This window comes from Podarcis pityusensis (assembly GCF_964106645.2).
Source record: "Podarcis pityusensis genome assembly, chromosome: 13".
In the NCBI taxonomy this organism is placed as follows: Eukaryota; Metazoa; Chordata; class Lepidosauria; order Squamata; family Lacertidae; genus Podarcis; species Podarcis pityusensis.
The window spans coordinates 1,648,345-1,660,985 of record NC_138038.1 but is presented as its reverse complement, the minus strand read 5'-3'; the positions used below and the strand labels follow the sequence as shown (position 1 = coordinate 1,660,985).

General features: G+C 50.9%; 1 protein-coding gene across 1 annotated transcript in view; it reads right to left on the bottom strand.

Annotated features, from left to right (window-relative positions):
* Positions 1 to 803: 803 nt before the first annotated feature.
* FAM222A (family with sequence similarity 222 member A) overlaps positions 804 to 12,641 on the bottom strand; it is an 89,324-nt gene continuing 77,486 nt past the window's right edge. Inside the window, exon 3 of the mRNA XM_080979223.1 lies at positions 804 to 4,038. Coding sequence (XP_080835349.1) covers positions 2,747 to 4,038 — 1,292 coding nt within the window. The 3' untranslated portion in view covers positions 804 to 2,746. The remainder of the gene's footprint in view (positions 4,039 to 12,641) is intronic.

Here is a 12,641-nt window from a genome sequence, read left to right as displayed (position 1 = left end):
GAGGGAAATCAGTGTTTTAATTATGGGGTCAATGCTGAATCAAGCAAGGCACAGCTAAGAGAAGCAAAATCTCACAAAGAAAGAGAAGGGGATTAGGAAATGTTGAAGAAAACATGGCTTCCAAATTGTGTGGTAATATTTTGCATGACTAGAGAGAGGGAGCACATGAGGGGAACAGCAAAACTAAAAAATGAGGGGTGACGTCTTATGCCATACGAATCTTCAGAATGTCAATAAATCAAGTTATAGAAAAACCCTCCCTGCAAAAGTTCAACACTTCCTTATGAAGACTCATTTCCAAATAAAATGACACACTGGGGGAAATCTGACACACCAGAAGTTTGACAGAGGATCCATCCTCAGCCCCCTTCCTTGGGGTGATCTGGCTCTCCCCTGCGGTAAGGGCAGAAGCGGTCTGCTCCCCATCTGGGGACCCACATGTGCTTTGGTGAGGCTGTGGGGCTCCCCAATGCTTCCCTCAAGCCCCAAGTGCGTCTAGGAAGACCCAGGCAGGCCTGCTTCTTCTGCTGAAATGGGTGGGAAACTTCCTTTGTGGACAGAGGAACTCCATGTGGCCAAGGGCGCTCCCACCAGGGGGGCCAAGGGGGTCCCCCCCCTCCGTGTGACTTGCCCTGCTTCCTCCCCCCACCCACTGAAGAACAGGAAGGGAGAGCAAAAGGTATACAAGCAAATTCCAGAACCAGACAGCCAGTGAAAGCCCAGGTTTAATTTTCTTTTTGGTGGTGGTGGGGGTGGTGGGTAGGGGGGGGGTAGAGAAAAAAGAAAGACAACATCCAGAGACATCGTTTGCTGTTTTTTTTTCCAACTTTTTGTTTTCTCTCATTTTTAAAACAATATAGTGCACAATGCACTTCTCACAGTAGAATATAATGGTCACTTTTTCATATAAAAACACATTCTCAGAGATTTGTAAATGCACTTAGTGCTGGAACAGGTGGTTAAGGACACAGTACCTCTATATTCAGAGCACAACCCCTTTTGGGCCACTCTTATTTTTTCCTTCTTTTAAACAGTGGGGAGGGGAGGGAGGAAACTCCTCTGTGATTCCCGCAAAGCAGGTCCCTTGAATAAAACTTATTAAAACATAAATTACATGGGTTGAATGACAAGAGCAGAAGGAATATTTTTGGAGAATTCTTTTTTTTAAAAAAGGAAATTAAAGTAAGCAAATTATAATATGCTGGAAAGAAAAACTAAACACAACACACTGGATGCATTCAATGGGATTAGTCCTACTCCTCTCAGCTGCAACCTGCCTCTCTAACAGTAGACACTGCCAACAACGAAACCGCATGTGTTGCCTGAGAACCCATAAGGCTCCTGCAACTTGATCAGAGCAGGTGGAGGCGAGGAATTGTTGTGTAATGGACACGACACTGGCTGGGCTGAGGAGAAATCTACGCTCACCTCCAATTCTTCTGAAATCATTTACGAACCCCACTTGTCCCGCCGCCCAGCCACGTTTCTGACCTGATTTAGACCTGGGTCCAGCCTAATGCAAAAACCACGCGCCACAAGCCAAGCTGCAGGGGGACCTATTGCATGACGTCACATGGGCCCTTGTGGGTCCGATTCCATTAACTTTTTGGGAGAAACAAAAATGGAGCAAGTCTTCTGCTTGTGACATTTCAGAGGTAAATTAGTTTCTTTCCCGCACTCTGCCCTTTCAAATTGTGCATCCGCAGGCAGGTGCAACACAGGTGGGCTTGAAAGAGACAGAAATCGTCAAAATGAACGGCCAACGAGGGGGGGGGCTGGGGGGGACAATCCTTCCAATATGGCCTCTCATTCTTTCTAGCACAACTTCCTGGCTGAATAGGCTGGCTTCCCAGACAAAAACAGGCAATGCAATATTGCCGTTAAAAATAATATTAATATTAATAACAATAACAATAAAATGTAAGGTTTTAATTTTAAAAAATCACCTAGGGCTATGCTGACATAGGGCAGAGGGACTCCGTTGTGTAGCAGCCAAACGCAGAAATGTACAGTAGATTCCACTAAAACAAAACAAAAAAGTCTCTTCAAGTTTTTTTCAAGTGTTTTCTTCTTCCTTCCTTAAATAGGCTTCACACCTTTCCCCAATTATTAGCTTTAAATCGAAACAGTGCAAGTTACAGACTTCAACTAGAAAGTAGGCAAAGCTACACAACTAAGCCACCTGGATGCCTAGGAGCAGGCTGGGGAAGGGGCTCGATCCACTCCCGCCCATCCCCACGTAAAGCTCCCACTTGAACTCAGCACAGGACAGAAACTTCTTTCTGGGAAAGGGACCCCTCCACATGCAAATCCAACTGGTCACAGACTCATACTCACACGCCCCTTCTCTCTCTCTCTCTCTCTCTCTCTCTCTCTCTCTCTCTCTCTCTCTCACACACACACACACACACACACACACACAGAGCGAAGCCTTCTCTCCCTGGATTAGCAGCAAAATTGGACAGCATCTCCCTGTTCACATTCTGAAGAAATAGAAACAAAAACTTCTGAGCTATATAGACAAGCAATTTCCTCCATCCCAGGGCAGCCGGTTGCACAACTGAAGCTCTGTGATCCCAGCGAGTCTCTGGATGCTGCTGCCTGCCTCTGCCTGCGTTCCTCGGGGCCCCTGCTTGCCGCGGCCGTCTGGGCCCTGGCGGTGCTGGGGAGGGCAAAGCAGGGGGAAAGGGGGGTCCGTAGCTGAAGCGGTTTGCCCTCCGGGTTCAGAGCAGAGTGCCGGCGGCTCCTATCTGTAGACAGGCAGGCGGATGTGGGCGTGCTGGTGGTCCAGGAGCCGCGGCACGGAGACCGTCTCGTAGCCCTTGCCCAGCATCTGCTCCTTGATGCACGGAGGGTGGATGTCGTTGATGAGATACTCCAGCGACTGCAGGCTGCTGCTGAGGACAGAGGTATTGCAGAGCGTCTTGCTGGGCAAGCTGGGCAGCCCGTCCGAGGGCTGGACGCCCAGCTCGCGGTGCCCATTGGCCAGCTCCGGGGGGTTGTAGCAGTCGCTGTTGGGAGTGACCAGGATGCTGTTCCAGGGGGGAGCAAAGTACTGCCCCACTGAGAAGTTCCCGTGCATGCCCACGCAGTTCAACGGGGACGAGCTCACCTTGTCGGCCGTGCCCGTCATGGGATAGGCACGCAGGACCCCGGCGCACACCTCAGGGGACTTGCTGACGGCGCCCCCACCCCCGCTGCCCGCACTGTACATGCGTAGCTGCTGCTGCTGCGGCTTCTGCTGCTGCCAGAGCAGGTAGTCCATGCCGTCGGGGTAGAGGCTGGCCTTGGCACCAAGGTGCCCACCACCCGGGTGGGAGCCTGCCACCAGCTCAGCCCCCTTGCGGCAGTCAGGCAGCACGGCACCCGCATACGCCACGGCTGCACCCACCGTCGCCATGGTGGCAAATCCAGCGGCGGTGGCGGCGCCGTGCTTGGCGGGGCTGGGGTTGGCTACCACTACCCCTTGGCACAGCGGCTGGCTGGCCTGCGCCTGGCATTGCTGATTGATCTGGAAAATGATGTTCTGGATGGAGGGCAGGTTGGACTGGGGCAGCGCCAGGCTCCTGCCAGCGTGCGGGATCGTTGAGGTGGCTACCGTGACGTTGGGGGCCGCGGGGGCCTCCATCTGCTTCTGGCTGCTGTGGTAGCCCAGCTGCGCTGCGCAGGAGGGGCCTGGGGCTAAAGTGCTCGTCACAGGGTAGGGGGCAACGGCCACGTGGGCAGGGGACATCTTAGTCCGCTTGCCTTCCGTGCTCTTCACCACGCCTTTGCTGGAGGAGGAGGAGGAGGAGGAGGAAGCCTTCACGATGGCCAGCAGTCCCTGGTAGCCGCTGGCGTGCACAGGGTAGGGGCTGTAGCGCTGCCCCGTCGTGTCGTACCCGTTCACTGTCCGGTTAAGGTGCTTGTGCTGTGGGACCCTGATGTTGGCGGGGAAGATCTTGATGGTGAGGGGGCTGTTGGCCACTTTCTGCGCGTAGGCGTCCAGTTCAGCTGGGCTGGGGTATCGCGGGGAATGCAGGGGAGCCATGACTTCACCTAGGACACAAAAAGGCAGGCAGCAGCGTTAAGTGGGCATTCACCTATTTATTTCGCGAATAAACTGCTTTTTAAAAAAACACCTTCAAAATTGGTTTATTCTCTCCGTAAACCAACTATTGCTTGTCAAAAATTAATGTTGCCAAATATTTTCGGATGATACCAATGTCAACATATTGTCAGAAGAATCAGTTCAAACAGTTATTGCAACTCAGCTGGAAACAGCCCAAAATCTTACGCTGGATGCTTGGTGCCCCTCACTCTGGGATAATGGAGAAGATTGTGCCTAATTTGTGACTTCAGGAAGGACTGAAACCTCCAGATACTTTTAATGTGCTTTGCCCTTTTTGTATTACATATACGGCAGATCCGTCCTTCTGAAGACCACGCCAGCCCCCGTCAGCCTGGCCGGTGGTCCAGGGGGTGGAGGAGATGACCCTCCAGGGTCCCTTCCAATTCCACATTTCTATGAGTAGCTGGCTCACTCTTCTGAAATGGACCACAGCAACCAAAAGAAACACACGACCCGCCCCCCCCCCCATTCTCCAAGCAGCCTAAATAAACTTGGTGTGGGGAGAGGAAACATCTCCTTAGCCAAGGAGGGGGGAGGGAGGGAATCTCTCTTGGAGATTGGATTTAAACTACATTATACAAGCAATTTCATGGGTGCTTTACGCTACTATGAGAGCTCCACACACACACAAAAGGGAGGGGGATTCCATTTACCAGCTATAAATCAGCACTTCTTATAATGAGCACAAAAATGTCACTTTTATGCAATTTTACAGATGAACAAAACTGGCGAAATTAACTGTGGTAACCTACTGCAGTCAGCAAAAGGCAGCGCCAAGAAGGGGCGGGGGGGGGGCGGAAGGAGAAATTATATATATTTTGCTCCTCTCAAACTCCCTTCTTGAGCAAGTTTCTGCTATTTCTGGTGCAAAAACTCATTTGTCGTTCCCATTATACTTTCATTTGGAGTTTATCTTGAGTATCCAATGAGCCACCAACTGTGAAAATGATTAAATCTACAAAATCTATCTAATAGATGGAATAAATTAGGTGTTTGAAAAGGCTGCCTCTGAGAGAGGGCGGAAAAAAGGGGAGAGCTGCTACCAAGTCATTTAAAAACAACATGCCAAGTCTTTCTCGGGCACCGTCTCCTGCTCGCCAAGGGAGGCAGGCAGACCTGAGGGACACACCGGCCTCGGCTCCCGGCTCCCTCCCGCGGGCACAAGAGGCCGGAGGGTTTTAAAAGCAGGCTTGTATTCCATGATCCATGTGTTCAAATCCTTGCTTGGCCTCTTCGCCTAACCAGCCTCGCAGGGTTTTTATGGGGATGGAGGAGGGGAGTGCTATGCCGGCCACCCTGAGCTCCTTGGGGAAAAAGGTGCGATATATATGCAATATATAACAGTAATAATAATAATGAAAATGAAAAGTTGGTTCCCAGGAATGGAGAGGCATATCTCCAAAGACGGATGTGAGACACGACACAAGAAAGAAAGAAAGAAAGAAAGAAAGAAAGAAAGAAAGAAAGGAAGGAAGCAGAGGAGCAGAAAGAAACTACAATGGCCGGCTGCTCCTTATACCATGGCAGGAAACCAAAAATACCTCTAGCCCCCTCCCCCCAATCTCTCCCAGTGGCTACATTAAATCCAGCTCAAAGGACTGGGTTTTAATTGACTTAATAGACTCGTTAATAACAATGTCTATTTAAGACACCTGTAAAAAGCCCATAACATTAATGTAATGGGGAAATGGCCAGTGAACCCATTCGCCTCGCTTCTCAAACGACCTGCTGCGGTGGGTTTTAATGGAAGCCTGCGATTAATGGACTGGGGGAGGGGCAGCTGCTCAAGTGAAGCGCACGTGGACAAGCACACATTTTGCACGCAGGGTGATGCCACGTCCTGCTGTTGTTCTGAGGATGGCAGATCCGCCCTAGCTGTGTCCTGCTGCCACAGCCAGGAAAACCAGGAAGCCCAAATAGGTGGGGGGGGGGTCCAAATGCTCACCCATTTTAACCTGGAGAGCTAAGAATGAGCTAGATCCACGGCTGCATTTGAACCAGGGGTTCCCTTCCCCCCCAGCCCCCCCCCGTGCTTCTGGTTCCATAAACTCCTCCCCAGCAGCCCCTATCCTACAAAAAGCCCCTGTTCAGAACAGTGGCCTGCACAACCCGCTAAGGATTTGCTGAAAATCCAATGGAAACTAAATCAAGAAAACTGATGAACTTGATCCAGTGATGGCAACTTTTCCAAGCCTGACAGCCATTTACACCTCCAGTGCCCCCTGCCCCCCTCTTGCCTCTTAGCACCCCCCCCCCCCCCGGTAATCCCATCACCCTCTTTGGGTACCACTGATCTACACAGCCAACTGTCCCAGGATCCTTTGGGAAGGATCAGCCTTCTTGGTCTCTCAAGAGCTATGAGTTGTGATAACGAAGGATAAAGCCTTCTGCTTCCGAGGCAGCCTACCTCAGAAAAACCAGGTGCCAGGGATATCAAAGCAGGGGAAAGCTGCTGCCTTCAAGCTCTGGCTGGCAACATCTCAGAAGCATGGACTTTAAGTGGCTTTCTCAAATGCCACGCCTCGAAGATGGTTTGCACCAACATCTCCTCAGCCCCAGTCAGCAGGGAAGTGTTGACAGGAGACAAACATATCTGTAAAGCACCAGGGAGGGGGGAAGCTGCTCTAAAGCATGACGTAAATTCCTGGTGTCCCTGGAAAAGGGGGGCAGCTGAGTGCTCTGCACATCCGTTTTGCATCCCCTGAGTATCAAAGGCCCCTGCATAAAACCCTGGGGAACCTTCTGTACTAAGAAACCCATCTCTGGCCCTGGACCCAGGATGAACTGCCCTGGCCACTGAAAGTAACTGAAACAGGAGAGGGCCTTCTCGGTGGTGGCTGCTCCCTGACTTTGGCGCTCCCTCCTTGGAGAGGTTTGACTGGCTCCCTCCTTGTGGAATAAGACTTTCTTATTTCAACGGACTTTCAGGATTAGGCTGTTTTTAAGGAAAGGATTGGTGCTGCAATGTTTCTATTGTTATGATTTGTAGTGTTTTAATAGATCGTGTGTATATAGTTTTAATTCTATTCCTGTGTGGTTTTTTCCAGCTGTTTTGATTTTATCTATAAGCCGCCTTGAGTCCGTTGGGAACAAGGCAGGATATAAATAAATAAAATAAGATAACAATAATACCCCATCCTTGTTCGCAAGAAGCTGCTAGGGCTGCACTGCCATGCGCAGAAGCCTCCACCGGGGGGGGGGGGGGGTTGAATTGAGAGGAGGTGGAATACTGCCTTGTCTGAGCATGCAACAAAGACAAGGAGGATTTTAAGAGGTTACTCTTAAACAAGGCCCTCTTGACGTTGTAGGGTTGACGTTCCTGTACTTTGTAGGTAAAAGGAAGGTGCTGCACAGGCCCCCAACAACACCCACCTCTATGGGGCACCTGAGACTCGGATTTCCAAAATTACGGCTATTTTCACCATTGTTTATTAAATTTGTAAAACACAAATTTAGGACACAGGTCCAGGACCCTCCAGAAGAGCCCCAGACTGTCAACTGTGGTGTCAATACGAGTAGCCAATTCAAGGTGCTATGGTGGGTTTGCTTGTTTTTAATGTTCTGTTTATGATTTTAATTATTACATTTATTAAATTTCCACACCACCCCTTCATCCGTAGATCTCAGAGCAGTTCACAACATAAAATTATCTATCAATCTCCTTTATTGGCATAGAAAAATTGCACTGTATACATGGATTAGAACACAACAGAGTTAACAAAACATATAAGGAGATACGTTAGGATAAAACTGTCCGGCCATAAAGTTACAAGATAAAAAACCCACAAAATACGTAATATAAATAAGAACAACAACAACAACAACCCAATAACCCCCGCTCCCATAACACATTTAAAAGGGCATCGGGTGCCAATCAGCCAAAGGCCTGGTTAAAGAGGAATGTTTTTGCCTGGCGCCTAAAGGTGTATAATGAAGGCGCCAGAGTCTCCCTGGGGAGAGCATTCCACAGACGGGGAGCCACTGCAGAAAAGGTCCCGTTCTCGTGTTGCCACCCTCCGGACCTCTTGAGGAAGAGGAAGATCTCAGGGCCCAGGTCAGTTATATGGAGAGAGACGGTCCTTGAGGTCTTGCAGTCCTGAGCCGCTCAAGGCTTTATAGGTCAAAACCAGCACTTTGAATTGGACCCGGAAACTAATTGGTAGCCAGTGCAGTTGGACCAGGATTGGTGTAATGTGCTCAAACCGTCTTGCTCTGGTGAGCAACCTGGCCACCAAATTTATGCACCATCTGAAGTTTCCGAACCATCTTCAGAGGAAGCCCTACTTATAACACATATCAGTAATCTAACCTTGAGGTTACCAGAACATAGACAACAGTAGTTAGGCTGTCCCCATCCAGATAGGGGCGTAGCTGGGCCACCAGCCAAAGCTGATGGAAGGCACTCTGGGCCACTGAGGCCACCTGAGCCTCGAGGATCCAGGAGGACCCCCAAGCTACGAACCTGTTCCTTCAGAGTAAGTGTAACCCCATCAAGAGCAAGCGATCTCCCACCCATCTGGTCTAGGGAACCACCCACTAACAGTGCCTCTGTCTTATCTGGATTGAGCTTCACTTTGTTGGCTCTCATCCAGTCCACGACTGGAGGCAAGACATTGGGTCCAGCACTTCCACTGCCTCACCTGAAGAAGTAAAGGAGAAATGGAGCTGAGTGTCATCAGCATATTGCTGACAACGTACTCCAATCCTCCAGATAACCCCACCCAGCGGTTTCATGTAGAAGTTAAACAACATGGGGGATAGGATTGAGCCCTGCGGAACCCCTCATTGAAGGTTCCACGGGGCTGAAAAGCATTCCCCAAGTCACACCCTCTGGGAACGACCACCCAAGTAGGACTGGAACCACCGCAAAGCGATGCCAGCCACCCCTAGTTTGGAGAGCTGCTCCAGAAGGATGCGTTGGTTGACTGTACTGAAAACCGCTTGGAGGTTGAAGAGAATTAACAGGGACACATTTCCACTGTCTTTCTCTCAGCAAATGTCATCATGCAGGGCAGCCCAATGTCCCTTAGCAGAATCTATTTTATTATGACGTCTGCACAAGTGTCCTGAACCTTCTGTTCATTTTATTCCAACTTCAATAATGTGCTCCACACAGTCCTTGTCCTCTGCTTCTTTGTTATTGTTTGTTGCCATGAAAAAAATCAATAAACATATATTAGAAGAAGAATAAACACCCAATACAACACAACAGAACAACTGAGGGTCTGACTCAGAACCAGCAACTTCCTCTGTCTCTTGGCAGCTCTTAGCATGGAATGACAAGCTAAATCCGGTCTGTGTACAACACCTGCACTCAGAGCACTGCACTGGTTGCCAATGTGCCCCTGGGCCCAGTGCAAGGGGCTACTGTTAAAATGTGAAGCCCTTAACAACTGGGGATCAGTTTACCTGCAAGATTGCCTTACCCCGAATATGCCCACTTTGATCTGAGGTGCCACATAACACACGTTCCCAATTTGTTAGAAATCAATCTTCTAGTGTGGCAGCAGCCACACACTTTGGAACTCCCTGCCTTCGCTGAGCTCTTTTCGGAGCCTGCTAAATAACATCCTTGTTTAGATAAACCCACCCAGACGTGTAGAATGCTGATGTATCTTTTAATCTATTTTTAGTTTATTGCTGATTCTATCTTTCAAATGTTTAGTTTTTACTGCTAATTTTCTTGTTTTATTCTCTTTGGAAATGGCTTTAAGTGCATTAATCTTCCGAAATAGATAGATAAATAAGAGCACCAGGTTCTGGGAGGCAATAGCAAGGAATGTTTGATGACCCTACGACTTGCTTGTGAGCAGAGGCATCCAGTGGCCCCTCTCAAAAGAGGAGAGGCAGACCTCTTTCTTGGAGGAGGGGTCTGTTATTAACCGTGATAAGTGAACACGTCGCCCATATTCAGAGACGGCCTTCCTCATTATCAGTGCCTTATGCTCAAGACAAATAGTTGGAGCAGATGACTGGTGGGGTCTCTTCCAACTCCACCGGTCTATGATTATATGATTTTGTGGGAGAGCCGCTTGCAGCACCTGGACAGCTGCTGAGGGGCCCACCTTGCAGGGCTGGCGCCAAGGGCTGGCATGGCCAGGCATCTGCTGCAGAGGAGGCTGAGCATTTTGCTCAAGGGCCCCTCCAAAGCCGGGAGCCGACGCCTGCCCCTTGGCCTGCCCAGCAGCACCTGCCTTTGGGGACGGAGCCAGTGACCCTCAGAGCCTCTGGAGGCCTCCAAGGCAAGACACGTCTTGGTGTCTTCACCCTGACCGCTCTCTGTGAGGATTACGGCCGCATCACGAGCCAGCAAGACAAATATAGCCCAGGACATCCAGCTGCCACTTGATCCTTGGCTGCCAATATCTCGTCAATAGTCTACCCCAAAGGCCCAGCTAAGTCTATCACTTAGGGAGGAAAATAACCTGTCTGTCTGTCTGTCTGTCTGTCTGTCTAGGCTGGGCAGGTTCTGCGGCTGCAGACACAACACAGGCCGATGGGGAAGGGAGGCCTCCCAGAGGAGCCCCACAGAGGCAGGCCAAAGAAATACTTGCTTCTTAATTGCTTCCAAGAAGCTCAGGGTGCTCTAGGTACATGGTCCCCCCCCCTATTTTATCTGCACAACAGATGGGTGGGAGCATGGTCAGATTGGCTGGGGCCGACATCTGGGGGGGGGCACCTGGCTGGAGAAGGTTGCCATCTTGCATCCCTTATTTGCAAATAATCTTCAGCATGCACCACTGCGCTGAACTCGAACCCTCCTCCTGACCTCGTCTCCTCCCATCTCTCGACTGCGTTTCCAATGTCAAAATCCAAACACAGTAACCTCCTTGAGATCTTCTTGTCACAATGCACATTAAGGGTACAAAGATAATTACAAGCAACAATTAGCAGTAGCAGGATGCCGCTGCCGCCATCCCATGGGAGGAGGAACGCATGGCAGTGAAGTCCCACCCCTTGACTGCTGCCCCCCTTCCTTCTCAGCAGGCATTGCCCACAGGCATCCAAGCAAACCTTCCCAACCCCTAAAAGGGCAAGAACTGTGTTGTCTTCAGGTAAGGCAAGTGGAGATTCTCAGGCAATTGCATTATGCACTTTCCCGACATGCACTCGGTGCTTGTTTGGATTCTGGGCTACTGGCCACAATGGCTATGTTCTGCCTCCATCGTCAGAGGCAGCAGTGCCGGAGGGGAGAGCGCTCTTGTGCCCGGGTCCTCTTTGCAGGCTTCCCTCAGGCACCTGTGAGAACAGGATGCTGGAGTTGGTGGGCCCCTGGCCTGAACATCAGAAGAGCACCTGCTGGATGAGGCCAGCAGCCCATCCTCTATGGGAATCCTGCAAGCAGGAGCAACACTCTCGCCTCCCATGGCTTCCAGCAACTGCCTCGGACCCTGGAAGCAAACCATGACCACCCTGGCTAATAGCCTTCCAGAGCCCTCTCCTCCTCCGTGATTTTTGCCTAATCCTCTTTCAAAGCCAACCAAGTTGGTGGCCATCCCCACTTCCTGTGGGAGGGAGTTCCATAGTCTAATGATGTGCCGTGTGAAGAAGCTGTTATGCCTCAGTATCCCTGCTCTGTTGGGCAGAGCAAACAACACAAAAGAGACATTGCCTAGAGCCCCAGGAGCCCTAAACCTCTTCCAGAGGAGCCAAGCTCTCAGTATGATCTCTCCCAAGAGCTCACCCTGCAGGAATGCCCTGCCACCCTGTGGACTACCCAAGGGCAGTGCTCGGATGGGGGTCTGCCCTGTGGTCTGGCTGCTGCCGGGACCCAGGGCTAGAGGAGGACAAGGTCGGCTGCCACCCCAACCACCCTCCGGACGACACATCTGCATTCCCCTCCATGCTAGCGCGGCTGTCCTTGGAGGAGGAAGCATGGCAAATACTCAATTAACATGACGCTAATTAACTGGTGACACTCGCAGAATCCCTAATGAAAATGGCTCCCAGTGAGAGGGCTGGCGGGAAAGGTTCCCGTCTGGAGGTGGGGGCAGCGGGGTGAGTGCCCGCAAGGTCAAGCTCCGTGGTGCCCTGCAGGATCCAGCTGTGCTGTTCCAGCGCTTCTGAGCCCCACAGCCAGAGGAGGGCAGGTACCCCTCCCCAGCACGGAGGAGGAGAGACCGGCTGCGGCCACTGCGACCTGCCCATTGCAGAGGCAGGAATTGCACAAACCGCTCTCCTGCTCTGTGTCACAATGCTGGTGAGCAACAGCCGCAGAGCCACACCTGAACAACGGAGGTGCCTGGCCTCCCCAAACAAGCAGCTTGGGTTCATTTGCTCTGCAGGCATCATTCACTGGGGTGCCTGGCTCCCTGTTTGGGGCCTGGATTGTGAAGATTATTCTGTGTCTGTTTCAGATCAGACTAGATGGTCCGTCCCCCCCCTTCCAGCTCTTAGGAATCTGTGAACGATGCAAACTCTTCTGTGCACTTATTCCCTCTTTTCAAATCCCCGTTGACTTCAATGGGATTTCAAGCTGGGGTCGTGAGTCGCCCAGGCTAAAAGCTATTAACATTCTACTCCCAGGCTA